The following is a 16,724-nucleotide window of genomic DNA, read 5'->3' as shown; positions in this document are numbered from 1 at the left end:
AAAATGTGGCAACATTGCTCAAAAACGGGCGACTCACTTAAAAAAAAGGTCTACCATTACTACACACTTTAGAAATTTTTTTTTAAAAAAAGTACCAGAATGATGGGGCTGTGTCATTTGATGAATCTGCAAAGATTGTATGAGGTATCATGTAGGGATGTGGCTAATTCCTGATGGAGGTGGGTTGAGGAGTTGGAGAGAGACAGCCCTTGAAACTACGTATGAAATGCTCAGCTGACTCCCACCCAGGACTGGTGACTCAGCGTCCCTTCTCTCTACTCCTGCAACACCATCAAATCAGAATGTTCAGCAGCATCAAAAAGAGGGAATTGTTGAGCTTGGGGCAACTCGCATTCAATAGCGCTGGGGCACTGGCTGAACTGCTGCACACTAGGCAGAGCTTATCGTGGCTGTGTCCATGTGTAAACGAATACAGTACACTGCACACTTTACAAAATGGGGTTTTACTTAAACATAGAAGATTCTATATTGCAGTTCTGACAGTAATTAAAACCAACACCTTTTCATTTAAAAAGTGGTGGTATGTGCATTAATCATTATTTTCCTGGTTAGTTTTGGCACACTGCAGCACTTTAAAGATCTTCATAAAAGGCATAGTGTTCACTGCTTATTGCTGCAATACTTGACTTCAACTGTGGTAAACTCCTTATGGACAATTGTATATTTTGCAGCAAAATATTTATGCATTTTAAAAGTATGCAAATTTATTTGGAAAATACTGAACGGTAGTCCATCCTGTTGCAGCCTTCCACAGAATGCTGGGATACAAGCTTCATTTCATCAGCTGTGCTGATTGGATGCCAGGTGTCAGTGACTGACAGCAACACTGGCAGAGGCCTGGAAGCAGGCTGCTCCACCAATACTGTAGGGGAGGGAGAGAGAATGTGCATACACAAAACAGTTTGGTGCATTTCTAGAAAATGTACTTAAAACATTCAGCAGGTGAACATCTCACTGCAAACCTTCTGCATAATAGTTAGGTAATAAACTGCAAAAACGATTTATCTGAGAGAAATTTTAACTCGTCTATTTAATCAGGTCATGCTTCTCGTTCAGATTTTTCGGGCTCTGCGCTGGGTGGGGTGGGGGCGAAATTTAGTGTGAGGTGCTGAGGTGGTCCAGGTGATGTTAATATGGTGGCAAATCACAACAAGGGAGGGGGGGAATCTTAGGCCATTATTTCTGGGCTCAAGACAAAAGGCTAGAATATATTTTTAAAAATGGGATAAAATATACTTTTTATTAACACAGGATATCTTCATTCCACTTCCTATCAGTGTCATTTAACAGTTCAATTTTTCAGTTTGATTGATGCTGGTGGATCATTGTGGGCAGAAAGGCAATCAGAGCAAACTCTGCACTTGGGGCTCAAAAATATCTGCAGGGCTCAAAAACATCTGCAGGGCTTCTGCTCCTACTACCCAAGTGATTAGATGATGGACCGTAAGCTTCTCTCTCAGGCTCACAGCTAAAGACGCATCCCTCCAGACTCAAGAATTTTGGTTACAGGAATGAAAAAGATACCATCTGTTAAAAGGGATTACTGAATTCATCTCATCCATTGATTTTTACCCAAGTGCCCAATTTGGTCACAGCTGTATCGTGTGTACGCTCACTGCTGCTGAGCAATTGATCAGGTCAAGTGACTGGAAACTTAGTGAGAGGTACGCAAGCTGCATGAATGTGCCCCCTTGGATGTGCAGTTGCTGACTGACCCGTGCTGAACAAGTTCCCTTGATGCTGATTTTGGGGTTGTTCAGTGTAATACTGCTGAATAAAACATCTCATAAATCCAACACTGGTTTGTCATTCTTACAAATGTCTAATGTTATTGCATATAATACTCTCATTACCTGAAACTGTATCTTCAATTTGGACGTTTAAAATAGTCACCCATTCAAACCCAAGGTTGGGGAAAGACACCCAACAAAGCCTTACATTTCCCGATACAGTATCAAAGTGTCAACACCTATTGTGCCGCTGAGTTCTAATACACATAACCTAAGAGTTTCAAACAAAACCAGAGATTTAAAAAAAATACAATATACAGAGTTTGTGCTGGAAATGAGTGAAACAGAAGTGTTGGGGAGTGAAGAATAGTTGGGGAAAACTCAATTGACACCATTGGTTCCATTCTGTTGTGCTAAAATTCAGTATTTTTGTATTACAAAGCTCGACCATATATATACTTTGAAGGAGGGATGCAGACAATTCAGTGTGTTTCCACGTACACCCTAAGAACTGGTGTGAAAACTTGCCTCAAATTTAGAATACTGGACTTTATTCGATTTGGGAGGATAGAGGAGAGGTGCCATTATTTGCATAATATCCCATCAGCACACGCACAGGTATATGCAATGATGGGACATTTACTGAACCCTTTAATAATAGCATCAAAAATGGTCACACCATGAAATAAATGTCACTTGTTGCTGTTATGAATTTAAATCTAACCCTCAGAAAACTAATTTAAATAAAATCTTTGCTGGAGACAGTTTTTATCACATCTCCAATGGCTTCCCTTGTGTGAACAGGAAGGGACAGAGATAACTCCACTGCTTCTGGGAATGTTTCACTACATCTGGCTTGGCAGAAATGCTCCTGTAGTGCAGCGATCTGACTATTACTTTCCCCTCTTCGAAGATTGGAATATTGATATGTTATCGCAGCAATCTGCTTGGCTGCTGCAGGGCAGGAATATCCCTCAGGAAGCTTAAATATTAGGTGGACCAATGACTAGAACCTGCTCAGGAACCAGGGTCTCCACTAGTTCGGCTACTAGTCCTGCCTCATTCTACGCTTCCAGCTTCTTTCTCCCTTCATCTCTAAATGTGACTTTCAGAACTGAAAGCAGATATCAAGGAATCAGAGTGTCTTGGGGCATTTAACATTTAACTTTTGGGAATAAGCAAAAGGCCTCTGGTACTCTAACCTGGATCTAGTGCCGAGATCTACATCAACACAACCCATCATACTGAACAAGACCATTCAACCCTCAAAACCTATCACATACAGATCTGAAAAAACACTCTGGGCTCAAGACTTCTACTGACCCAACTTTTGAAAGAATCACACCTCCCTGGACACCAACTTGGGTAAGAGTGTCTGAAACCCAGTCTACAGACTGCTCTCAATATGCGGGTACAGTCAAGGAAAGTAAAAGATGGATGCTGTGTCCTGAAGCTTTAAGTGGCACGTTGATATCTAGACCCTTTGGAATACTGGCAAGTCAGGACTCATTTAGAGCTAGTTAATAATTCACATGGCCAAATTCTTCCCATCCCTACCCCTTAGTGTACTACTGGCATCCATGGACATCCAGCCTTAGTTTTTTTTTCAGAAGCTCAGATTAAACATTACAGTAACTACAGGTACAAAAATACAAAGAAACAAAACTACAACAAGGAAAAAGTGAGACTGGGTGGGGGTGGGGGAAGGTTATAACCACAGCTTTATCCAGGGTTCTAAATTAAGCCATGCTTTCCGTGACCTCCTTCCATTTTACCTGGCGTGTAGGCCTCAGTTTTTCCAAAGGCACTTAATATCCACAAACAGCACAGACATTTGCAATGGAGTTGGCTCCTGCGTTACTGTGATCTACACAGAAATCAGGACGTAAAATGAAAATATTAAAAACCGGGAATAATCATCATGTCACGCACAGACACTACCAACGTGAACTGGTTCCTACCGGGTGAAGCCAGTTTGTGGTATGAAAAGCTGCATCATAGATGGCTAGAAATTTGTAGCTTTGTCAGTTCATCTGTTTCCTCTGGATCCTCGTCGCCCACTTTGGCACCTGCCTCCTTGACCTGCTCTTTCTTGACCTTCTGACGAGCAGAAAGCGAGTCTTTAGGCTCAGTGTTATCTGAGCAGTGAGAAGATCTGTCCGAGACTGGCAGAGAAGGCACAAGGTTGGCAAGCTCGTCCGTAGGCGAGCGCCCAATGCTTCCGTCCACTTGCACTCGGATGTCGGGGGACACTGAGAGCTGGTGTGATGGGATGATCCCACTGTTTGTGCTTTTTGGGTACAGGTAAGTTTTCATCTGACCTTTGCCCTTAACATTGACCGTCCCCCGGTAATCAAAGTCATAGCCCATCTCGCTTAATATTCGATAGCTCTCCTCACTCACCTGGATCCTACACTCCACTCCTGTAGTGTCCATCCTACTAGCAATGTTGACAGTGTCGCCCCATATGTCGTACAGTAGCTTCGTAGTGCCAATAACTCCTGCAGTGAGGGGTCCGTGGTTGAAACCAATCCTCAGTTTGAAGTTGAACCACAGCATGTCCTTATTGAACTCATCCACGACCCTCATCATTTCTTTGGCAAACTCAAACAGTGTCTGCAAGTGACTGTGCGGATGGTTGCTATCTCGTCGCTGCGATGGATTCAACCCGGAAGCTGCCATGTAGGTAGCTCCAATGGTTTTAATCTTTTCAATATTGCTGTTGTACTGAGGCTTGCCCAGTAATTCATCAAAATCACCAATCAGTTCATTCAACACCCGGTAGCACTCCTTCCCTCCTTCATAGTTCTCCTCGTAAAACTCGCTGAAATTGACTATGCTGGCGAAAATGACCCCAACGTCTTCGTGGTTTTTGGAGTAATGAGGAGTCACCTTGAGCTGATCGGCCACGTGGGCTGGGATGATGTTATGAAGGAGCCAGTCTGCTTGGTCCTTCATGCTCTGTATCTTGTGACGATGAAGATCTGCCTCCCCATTTCCATGGTAATTGAGACGGTAACTGACCTCAAACTCCCGGTTCAGGAACCAGACTAGCAGAAGCAACAGGACAATATCCAGAATCACTTCCTGTCTGATCAGCTCCAGATTCTTTGAACTCCAACCTGACATTGAAATATTGCACCCAACTTCTCTGCTTGGGGGGGGTGGGGGGAGGGGAAGAGAGAAAGAAAGAAAGTGAGTGAGTTTTTTTTCCCCTACAAGCAACAGACAGACAGATGTCATGTTTTACTAAATAGAATGGATTCAGACCAAAGATTTACCTGCAATATACATTGATGCTAGCCTGTATGCATCACATTATCTAACGTTAGATAATATTGAAAGGATACAGAAGAGAGCAACCAGCATGATTGAGGGGATGGAGGGATTATGTAAATTGGACATGTTCTCACTGGAAAAAAGGTTGAGGGGTGATATGATTGCTGTTTTTTATGATTCTAAAGGCATGAGATAATGTAGACCATGACAAGCTGTCTCACCTTTTCCAGAACAGTAAAACCAGAAGACACGGCCTGCGCTTGAAGGGATATAGCAATCTAGAGATAGATCGAGATCCAGAGATAGATCTAAATCTTTCTCTCTTATCTCTCTATATATCTATACAGCTCAAGTGTGAAGATTTCACATCCCTGCATTACTGAAATCCTAGTGACAACACTGTGTAAATATTACAATTTACCAAGGGCAGCGATAAGAATCTTACGTCTTTCGTGTCCTCAGGACTTCCCAAAGCGCTTCAGAGCCAACGAATTACTTCTGAAGTATAATCACTTATGTAGGCAAATGTGGCAACCAATTTTGCACACGATTCCCAAACAGAAAATGAGATCAGTGTCAAGATTATCTGTTTTAATGATATTGGTTGATGGATGAATATTGGCCAGGACACCAAGAGAACTCCCTACTCTTCTTCAAAAACTGCTGTGGAATCCTTTACATCCACATGAACCGGCAGATGGGGCCTGTTGGTTTAAATATCTCATTTGAATGATGGCACCTCTGACAATGCTGTACTCCTTCAGTACTACATTGAAGTGTCAGCACATAATCTGGGCTGGCATTTCCATGTAGTACTGAGGGAGTGCAGCATTGTCAGAGGTGCCATCATTCAAATGACAGTACTGTTGGAAATGTCATTTTTCAAATGAGACATTCAAAAGGAGGTTCCATTTCCCTGGTGGATGCAAAAGATATAGATCAACATCAACTGGTATCCTGCAATGATTGACGTATGAGAGAAAGAAGCATTTGTTAAATCAGTTGCTCAAAGCAGACTTTCTTAAGAGTCACAATAATGAACCTTAAATCTTACCCGAATGATTCTAGAGTGTCAGATTGGGTTTCCAGCAAGCTGTAAGCAAAGAAAAAATAAATCTGAAACCAGTTTTCTTTGTCATGGGTGCATAAGATCCCCCACTTTCCTTCTTCTCACTTCCCAAGCCATCTAATCTTACAGCCAAACTGTTTAGCTTAACATGCACTGTGTACAGGTTGACCATTCTTTTACCCATAAGACATTAATTGTCCTGTTAACTTCTCATTTATTAACGGCATAGGTAGACCTCCTGTGCCATTGCTCACAGGCACCTGGGACCAGGAATGTGGATTTTGATGTTTATCAAAAAACGCTGTTTTACTCTCGAGATTCACCCAATGATGCAAAACAGAACCTGCTTTAGATGCAAGTAACTTTACTCTTCCCTCTCCAATATCTCATTCCCAGTTATTCCAAAACCTCATTCCCAGATATTTATGCTATAACTTTGTTCTAACTCCCATGGTGGACATGCTATATGAAAGTCCTTTAATTATTCCTTCTCTCTTCAATAGTGCCTCTTTTTTCAGTTATTTACATGGTGTAAAAGATATTCCCATCTTACTTCCCACAGTGGACCTGTAGTTCTTTCTGAAGCTGTCAGTGTAGCACTGCCTATTATCAGCCCATCAGCTGAACAAATGGTCATTTGCCTGGGTCTGGGCTGCAGCATCAACACCCAAGATCAGCAAACACTTCAAACAGCCTGGCTTGGTTGGTGCAAGCATCAGTTGGGAATCAGCAGCACCCAAGCTCAGGTGCAATTTCTAACTCAAACCCCAGGCCCCAGATCGAAGGGCAGGCCTATCTGGGGAAAACTTCTTGCACAGAGGTTTAGTGATTCCCCCTCCCGCCCCCACAGAATTATAGAATTTAATGTGACGTTCTTTCTAGCTGAGAATATTTTCTAGCTCAGAAATTTGAGGGATATGATTGTTTGTTTTCTGGTTACTTATTCTTCATTGGTATTTAGATACTGAATTAACTTATTAGACAAGTGGTTATTTGACCCCATCAATTTCTGTCTTTTGGAGGTCCAACACCCAAGGAGGCCGCTCTTTGAGGTGTGACAAGACTTAATCTTGAAGATAGGTTAAAGCAATGGAAGTTCCTCCTGGGAGTTCAAATGATGACAACTGGATTTGAAAACTAGACAGTTGCAAGCTTGAATCCAAGAATACCCATTTTTCAAGTTTATTCGCCTTGGCTGTGCAGGAAATGCTTGTAGCATGGTGGACTGACCGTTATAGTTCTCTGTTCCACCTGAAGCCAAGCTCCCCACCAGTCCCTTCCAAGATATGCTCTCCTCTCCCAGGGCTAGGTGCCCTCTCCCCTCAGAGTGATAGCTGAACTGCTCCCGCATCTCTGAAACCAGTCACTGCGACACTCCCCTGCCCTCTGCTGGTGGTGCACTGCAGGTGTAAACCCAAGTCCTACCACTTAATGCCTCAACTTCTACTTGATGCTTTTTTTTCATAAAACCCAGTCACCAAACAGTGAAGTTCAAAGCACCAGGGGTAAAGAACCAACATTTGTGAAGGAATCCAGCCTCGTATCAGACCAAGTGAAAAAGATACCATACTTACGTGGAAGGACATAATGTGACGTAGAGTAGGATGAGAAGCATTACGCCTACTATAGTAGCCAAAGAGAATCTCATCCAGGAGCTCAACTGGCAGAAATTGCAGTAGTGAATGAAAGTGATGATCATTGCACAACAGAAGAACATGGTAACCTGTAGAGAAAGCCACAAGTAAAAAATACGTCAGCGTATTTAAGGCGATAACCGGTGAGCCAGGTAAAGCTGGATATTTTTAAAGTGGAGACCCAATTATGCGACCTATAGAATACACACAAACCAGGAGTGACAGCCCTTCAACACCGCCCTCCAAATAATGCTCTATACTGATCAGGACACATAGGAGGGAGATTCACATTTATGTATGAAATCCATGTTATTCTAGACGCAATGGCTGAAATTTTATTTAAATAAACGGAACTCCTTCTCCCCTTGAGGCGGCAGCAGCAGTCTCAAGCGACCACTCCACGTACAGATCCACACTGCGAATGTTTGACCACAGTCTATTCAACTGAGCGGCTTTATAGCAGAGTCCAATTCTGTCACCCGCCACAGAACTTTTCAGCTGGGTTCATTTTATAATCAGGAGCCCTGGCTGAATATTTCCCTAGCCTGGGGACATTGAGCCCAAAGTGCAAAACTCCCTCTGCCATTCGGAAGATCAGCTCACTCAGCACAGATCAGGAAAAGGACCTGGGACACCTGTACAGAACCACATCATGAAGCCTATTTACCCACTGAGCTATCAAGAAGCCCTCTCGCACACTTTTACGAGTACTTATCATTGATAATCTTAAGCATAGGTGGAGAGGGAGGGGTGTAAAGAGAAGCCTAGTGCATCTTATTTCATTAGGGACACTAACCCTTTCAGTATTGAGATTTTCAATCAGAAGAGAAACACGGGAACTCTGGTCAAGATCTAATAAAAGTTTTAAATTATCTAGTTGGTAATTAAGGGTTTATTCAGGCACTGATAGCCTATTAGTGAAAGGATCCACTGCCAACAAAAGCACAAGAAGCTTTACTAAGAGCTAAAGTAGTGTGAGGTTTCTGTAAATTTAACTGTAGCAAACTTCCCAATATTACCCTCAGTCATCATTTTCAGACCTTCCCCTCTGGTGCTGCTTGTGCCAAGCTCCAACTCCAGCCTGGGACGGGTCAAAGGCTTCCTACTCCAGATCTCTGCCCATGCCACTATCACTGACCTGGGGTGACCCACCCTCCCTCCTTGTGGAACACCTTGACCCTTGCCATCACGTGCAAAGCTCAGTTGGTAAAAATCGGCAGATAGATGAGCCACACAGACTAGAAGGCCCCGGCCTCAATTTCTGGTCTATGTTGAATCAGCGGCCACCCTAGCTAACAGTGCAGAGCAGTAATCGAACCAGGGAGCTTTGCTCTCTATGGCTTGGTTAAAACACTAATCTCAGGTTTGACTCCCAGCCTATGCCAAATTAGCAGAGATCACATAATTCAGCACAGTGCTTCCAGTCTGCAAAAATCAACAATGTGCTGCAAAAAAGTGTTTTTATTTTAAAGAATGTAGTAAGATGCTTTCTCTCAATGTTCTGTCTTAAATCAGAATATAACAGTGGTACGATCATAGAATCGTACAGCACAGGAGGCCATTTGGCCCATTCCCGTAGCTCTTTCCCCATAGCCCTACAAATAGATTTAGTAGTAACTTTCAAAAGGGAATTGGATACATACTTAAAAGCTTCCACCACCCTTTCAGGCAGTGCATTTCCGATAACCCAAAGCAGCAATGCATTCAACTAGAATTAAGGATATTTTAGACAAAATAGATTCACCAATTGTTTTGTGAATTTTCCCCCTTTGATAATCTAAGGATACTCACATTTACATTTGTTTTAAATTCACAAGTGAAATGGGAAAACACAGCGACAGCAGGGAGAGAGATGAGAATGGCTCCGACAAAATGACGGGGTAGCCAGCCCGAGATTGCCCTCATCAGTCTTTTGGTACACGGCATCACCTCATCCAGGTAAAAGGCCATTCTACAATGGAACATTGAGCTGAGGTTAGAACAGATGGATAGTGCATTAAACCAGCTATCCCAAAGGTAGTTCATAAACCTACTGCAGCTTACCACAGCTGCAGCCACTTGCCTATACATTGAACTTTAGCATGGTAAAGAAGTGCAGGACACATATAACCATGGTCCTGCTAACTAATAATCAGGTCCAATTGAGAACCATGTAGCTGTATAGAACCTTGAATGTACCTGCACTCTTATTCTGTATTTTAGCACAAACTGAGAAAGCTCAGAAGGATAAACAAAAAGATGAAAGGTCACTGACCTGAAACATTAACCCTACCCCTCTCTCTCTCTACAGATGCTGTCTGACCTGACGAGTGTTTCCTGCTTTTTGTTTTTATTGCAAAAAAAATGGAGGACATCCTATATTTATTTGCAAACTCTAACACTGTCACAATTGCGTGGATATATTAATAATTTTGCACAACACACACACCGATCCAAAACAGGTTATTGAACAAGCATCAAATCTGACACGTTTCAATTGTTCTTCACTGATCGCACTCTGCTGCTAGTGTGTCATTTCTAGGAGATGGAGGTGTAGGTAGCTTTCCAGTAAAGGCTGGAGCTGACAAACTCAAATAACCAGAGCTGGATAAGTCACTTGGAAAAAAGGGAACTGTTCGATCGCCTGTATTGAAACATGGTTGATGATTTGCAATTCAGTGTATTATTGCCTGGGTTATTGAGGTAAAATTGAAGCATGCTATAGAATTTAAGAAACCAGGGAACAGTGCAGTGGTTTTATGTACATGATCTGACAGGGTGGACACAGATTCACACGCGAAGTGTTTAGCTCAAATTCCGGATGATCTTTCCCACCCAAAAGAAATAAAATGTTTTACATCACCCCCAACCCCCATCCTGGCAGGAAGGAAGTGGGGGGTGGGGGGGGGGGGGGGGAAAAGAGGAGAAAGGAGTCAAGGAACAATTGAACGATGATAGAAATTTTGTTGTGTAGCACATTAGAACTCCAGCACACAGATTGCAGTGGTATACATTCAATCCCCACCCCACTGTCCAAACTTGTGGGGAGGCCCAAACACAATTCGCAGATAACTGGCTGGGGTCTCGTTACCATGGCCATTTTATGGGAGTTGGCCAACTGTATCACTGGCGGTAGGCTGGAAACATGGAAAAACAAAAAATTCAGAGACTGTGGTCAGACTAGAATCTTAAAATCTTCAACACAAAGTCCATTACTACCTTGAATTCTTTTCCTTCCTCTACAATTAGAGGGTTAGCCAAGGCAGCTGCTGATGTCTTTAACCACAATACCAGGACACCCACAGAATGTGCAACATCTTTCGATTATTAAGCAAGCCTGACATCTGAAAAATCTGCTACTTGATAATTGTGCTTGCCGTGGTCTAATCTCCCTCTTGTGCGTGCGTTAAGATTCCCTGGGGCTGCTGGTTCGGTGGTAACGAGGTCGCCTGTTAAGATTTCATTTCTGTATTTTAACATACAACAACCCAATTCTGTAGCCCATAACATGAACTGGTAATAATCACATAGCAACCCAGACATCTGATTAGATATTGAAATTAAACCAAGGACTCAAACCCAAAGCCCAATTGTCTGTTTAGACATTTTGAATTTTAAAAAGTAGAGGCTCATGACCATGTTAAGCTGTTACATAACATACAAAATTCAACATTGCTTCAGGAACCTTCACAGGGGGCTCTGGTAGCACAGGCATTCGGCTTTGTTTAAAAAAACCCTCTTTACATTTAAAGCTGAACAACCTGTGGGCACCACCCAGATGAGCTACAGCAGATGCGTTGAGACATTTACACAGTGATTTATGGAGGATGTTGACATTCTGCACCAGCCCATTCTCATGAAGCACGGACCCCCACTGCACACAGCCCTCCACACTTTATGCTTGCCTCACCTGATGGAGATAACCAAGGAAAGCACTTGAAGCAGGATCGCAAGGACAAAAACCACAACAGAGGCATGCGAAGGTGATGTACACAGTCCCTGCTTCATGAAACATGTGATGGAGAGAAAGAGGAAGACTATGGTGGAGAGAAAGACATCAAGGAGTGAACTGAATGTGGCACTGGCAAACGTCTTCTCTGATGCATTGTTCACAACCTATTGGGGGAAAGAAACAAAAATAAAAAATACTGTATGCGTTTAACAAGATCAAATACAAGGGCATCACAAACATATAAAGCACAACAGATGGGAAAGGTACTGATGATCCATACAAACACCATTCCAGGTATAAAATGCTTGATGCATATAAATTTGTTCTTCACACAGCAAGCAACGGTATCAGTCTGTTACACCCAAGTTCAATTAAGCTACTTTCTTACAATCCCCAATCCCACAGTATTTCAGATGCCTGGGGCCCATTTTTTGCTACTTCATGTACCGTCCTACACTCTCCCTTCCCAAGGCTTTGATAATTTCCATTCATTTCCTTGGAAGCCACCTTGGTACTGCTAGTCCCACACTACTTGTAAACATTTTAACACAGCCAATTTTCTCACCAAATTTTCTAATTAGAGCTCTCAGTCCCTGCATCCTTCCTTGAAAAATGGAGTGTTGAAAAGAATGGGCTTTATATTTCTGTGCAGATGGGAAAAAACCACAACAAAGTTGGACTCGTCATTAAGAACAGAGCTAGATGCAGTTGTAAAAGGGACATCGCGTGGCACTGATTGTGCTGATAGCACATGAACGCTCAAGAAAAACTGCACTAGGTTACCAATGAACGAGTCATATTTCCCATAGCCTGCAGCAGGCTACAACCATCTGGTTTGTGAGGGTTATTTCTGAATTTAAACTGAAAAGTCCAGGTGATGATACGAGGAAACAGCTCCACGGACAAAAGTGTCGGGGGGGGAAGCTTTATCACTGAATTCTGTGCAAACCTTTCGGGTTGATGCAGAATGTTGAGCGGTTGCTGTATGCCCGGCATAAGTATAGCCTGATTCCTTTTGCTGCTATGTATGGAGTCAATAGAGTAAGTACAGTGCTAAAGATCACAGGACCAGGAACGGACAAACTGGGTTGAGATACTTTGAGGAACTGCTAGACAGTGAAGATTCATTAAATGAATGCTTCACATCAGTGTGTGGGAAAATTCCACATTCTCAACTTGGTTTATGTATACAGGAGAATCAACAGTCTACAAGGCAGATGTGTGCACCCTCAAACAAGTAAGGAAATAGGACAGACTCAATCTGATACTTTAGAAGCTCCATAACTTCCCGTACCAAAAGAACGAACTAGCATTTATATACCGATTTCACATCCTCAGGATATCCCAAAGTGTTTCACAGCCCCATGAATTTCTTTTTGAAGTGCACAGTTGTGCAGACAAACACATGCACATTTTATCCACAGCAAGATCCTTCAAACATCAACAGTGCTAAATGACCAACTAATTTTTTTTGGTGGCATTGGTTGAAGGATAAATGTTGTCCAGGACACCATGCAAACTTCCTGGTTGTTGCATAGCTTCAGGTGAAGGAATCAGACAAGAATCAGGGAATTTACAGACCAATTAGTCTTACACTGGTAGCGAGCCAGTAATCAAGACTTATTTCTAAATTACGTTATGCCTGGTTGAGATAGCCTCATCATCTTGTAGATTTTAAAGCAAAAAGCAAAGTACTGCAGTTGTTGGAAATCTGAAATAAAAACAGAAAATGCTGGAAACACTCAGACTCGGCTGACAGTTTTGGGCAGGTAAGGTAATGTCAGGATACATTAATTTGTGCAGCTGTAGGTTGGTCAAACCTAACACACAAGGCCATGACACAGAGCAGCGTCTCCCACCTCATGTTATAAGGAAAATCTCCCCTTTTATAGCATCGATTATTTAAAGCAGGCTGGCCTGTATTCTAAAACTACCTTATCTACAGAAACATAGTTCTTAAGAAAAAAAATGTTTCTCTAAAAATTTGTTTGTTTATGTAACAGTCACTGCATTTCAAAGTAATTCATTGTATATGAAGTGTGTTGAGATGTTTGAGAGATGTGAAGTGCTATATGAATGTAAGCCTAAATTCCCTTTTTGTGAAAGTGCCAGTAGGGGGCAGCATGATCATTCCCCCACTACGCACGTACCCGACACAATCAGCAGCACAGGTTGTCTATGTCAAAAGTGTGATACTGCGTACATAGCAGTGCATTACCAGAGAGAAGCATTTGCAAGGAAACAGAGCAAAGTTAATGCATTGAGCATCAAATTCACAGAAAGTTAGAACATTGTTACTAAGCTATCGCCCAGGCTATTTGATTTCAGAAACTTACAGCCTAAGTCAGCTACTATGGATTATCCATTTACATTCTCAGTCTGACTGTTCACAGGACAGACAGCACTGATTCATCGGAAACTGATTTGTTCCAACATAATCCATTTCTTTGCTTACATGTTGAAATTTCTATTGGAATAGGCAGACGTGTCACCTACATTAGATCTTCCGTAGTACAACGAGGCATGTGTATGAAGGATGATCGGTGTCTGTTTAGAACTGACACAGTTGAATGTAGTTCAGTGGGCAGCAAGCTAGACCCCAGTGTTCTGCAGCATGCAGTGTTCGAGTGGAGGATTGCATTCACAATCTTGATTCTTGATCAGTTACACTGGCAAGTGGAGGCAGAGTGCTTTCCCATAAGAAAGGAGACACAATGAGCAAGTTTGCCCAAGCTGCTCTCTCGCAATTGGGTTGAGATCAGCATCGGTGCAGACATGTTGCCTGGTCTCTTGGTTGTAGATGGAGGAGAGATCCAAGAAAAAGGAGAACATCTTACAAAGAATCAGAGGACAGCCATGGTACAAAACTATCCTTTATTTACTGGCTTGTAAAAGGACATGTTCAAACAGCATGCTCCATTTAGAGCCTAGCATCATTGCAGCAAATCAATGCGGGTCAGAAAGCCCTGGGATAAACATGCACAGGGGGTACAATAGCCTGGATTTGTGCTGTAATTTCTGATTCTATGCACCATTTTGCAACAAAGCCAGCACCGTGCCACCAAATGGAAATTCTGCACTACAAGTGCTCCCCTAAATCGAGGGGTCAAAGCCAGCCGTCAGAAATCCACCATTCAAGCCCCCAAGATGTATTCAGCCCCTTTGAACTCATGAAAGTTAAAATGCAGTCCTGGCATGTGTGGTGTACATTATGTCAGGAGCTTGATGCACCTTTTCCCAGTTGAAATTTATCTAGATGAATAGCCCCAGTCCCAGTTTGTTTGATTAATAGATGATCCAATACCAATAGTTTCAGCTGCCCGACAGGAACGTGAACAGAGCCAGAACCTGAACCTCTGATTCCAGGTGTGATATTTAGTAACAGGAAACAGCAGCCTCGCAGGAAGGATAGCTGGTCTGGCATAGGTGCCAACCTCTAAAAACTAGGGCTGAACTGGTTGGGAACTTGTAGCTTATCCAGTTGAACTGTAAAGTTAAAAATGGTTAAAAAGAGAAACTCCAGCCTCAAATGTCTACTTAACACAAAACTTGTCCCAAATAAATTTCCCAGCACAGTGAGCAGAGTGAAGAGTTTAAAAGTTGATGTCGTCCTAAAATGTGCAGAAAACTATAAATATCAGTATGGGATTTTTAAGAACTGGACTCCATAAGACCAGGTTTTTGCTACATTAATAGCCATACTGACTCTGGGGAAGAACAAATACTTAACTAGCTCCTAGAGTTCGGTGCAACTTCAGTCAGCACCTAATGACAAGAGGTTTCAGCAATCAACGCCTGTTGTCAGTACCTGGAAACCAGGTCTGATGGGATTTGCATAAAAATGTGACATTTTCAGCCACAGAGTAAAAAAACCCAAGGCATCAGGCAACTGAAGTTTAACAATGAACTACATGGGGTGGTGGAAATGTCCAAGAACCTGAAAGTTTGGGATCATAATTAGATTGGGTACAAAAATATCCCTTTCAACCCAATCCCTTCCAAGTGGTTTTTGGACTCCCAATGACCCCAGCACTAGATGACTGATGGACCACCTTTAAGCTGCACAACACTGTGTTCAAGTAATGTAGCACCAGTATTACAACTTAAACCTGCTGGGATCCAGATCAATAGAGTCCAGCCAGAACAGATTCCCAAATTAGGTCAAGTTCCTTCCGGTCTGGACTCACTTTTTACAGCACTGCAGTTAGGATATTCCCAGGTTTGGGCAAGGCCTAGGACTTCCAAGAGAATGTAGAATCTAGGCATTGGGACAAACTGGGATCCCTTGGAATCTCCCAATGGAGATTTAGGTGAATCCCTGGAATTATTGCCTAATGTAAAATATTGCCCTCCTCTATGGTGAAGTGAACTCTAGATAGTTCTGCTGTGGGACCCCAACGTATTTACCCATTCGGGTTCTTTTTTCCCATCCTGCATGTCCATTAGGGAGGTGGAACTCCTGCTATTGAGAACTAACTGCTGGACCCAACTGCAGCTTGTATGTCATATCTGTGAACTCAACTATGACAGTTTATACTGATAATTCTTATTCCTTCCACATCCACCTGGAATTCAGTTCTGGGGCTGTTAAAACAAAATCAAAACCACGCAGTACTGTCATCCTCCAAAGTTGGCGTACATGCCCTGATATGGGGTAAATTTTAAATTGAGTACAGGAAGAGTGTGGAAAACAGATTTGAAGTGGCAATCTAAAATTATGTGCAGCCTCCGGTTTTGCCCTCAGTCCTGGTTTGTCAGAATACTAAAAAAGGGCAAACTGTGGTACAAGAGGATTGGTGTCATGGACCAAAAAGCCTCTTTAGTTCTACTTACAATCAAAACCTGAAGACATGTACAGCACACTACATTCAATTAGAACTAAATTGTTACCTCACAAATGCTATCCCAAGTCAAGGGTTAATATAAGAACTGATTTTAAGTTATAGCTAAATGTCCTGCCATACACACTGTTACTCCAGGGTGAACAAGACTGCACAATAGGAACACAGCATTGGTTTAAGGGATTATTTGTGCTTAGTAGATTGCACTACACAAAATAC

The 16,724-nt window shown here is 42.5% G+C and overlaps 1 protein-coding gene across 2 annotated transcripts in view; it reads right to left on the bottom strand.

Moving 5' to 3' along the window:
* Nucleotides 1–261: 261 nt before the first annotated feature.
* The window catches only part of adcy9 (adenylate cyclase 9), a 124,056-nt gene continuing 107,593 nt past the window's right edge, over nt 262–16,724 (bottom strand). Inside the window, exons 6-10 of one of the 2 annotated variants that reach the window (XM_068003584.1) lie at nt 11,623–11,828; nt 9,525–9,684; nt 7,674–7,822; nt 6,085–6,123; nt 262–4,905 (exon numbers count right to left, since the gene is read on the bottom strand). In XM_068003584.1, the coding sequence (XP_067859685.1) occupies nt 3,747–4,905; nt 6,085–6,123; nt 7,674–7,822; nt 9,525–9,684; nt 11,623–11,828 (1,713 nt within the window). In that variant the 3' untranslated portion in view covers nt 262–3,746. The remainder of the gene's footprint in view (nt 4,906–6,084; nt 6,124–7,673; nt 7,823–9,524; nt 9,685–11,622; nt 11,829–16,724) is intronic. The other variant, XM_068003586.1, reaches the window with a different exon arrangement.

The sequence above is a fragment of the Heptranchias perlo genome, chromosome 22 (assembly GCF_035084215.1).
Source record: "Heptranchias perlo isolate sHepPer1 chromosome 22, sHepPer1.hap1, whole genome shotgun sequence".
In the NCBI taxonomy this organism is placed as follows: Eukaryota; Metazoa; Chordata; class Chondrichthyes; order Hexanchiformes; family Hexanchidae; genus Heptranchias; species Heptranchias perlo.
The sequence above is the reverse complement of the archived record's forward strand: the minus strand, read 5'-3'. Positions and strand labels throughout refer to the sequence as shown.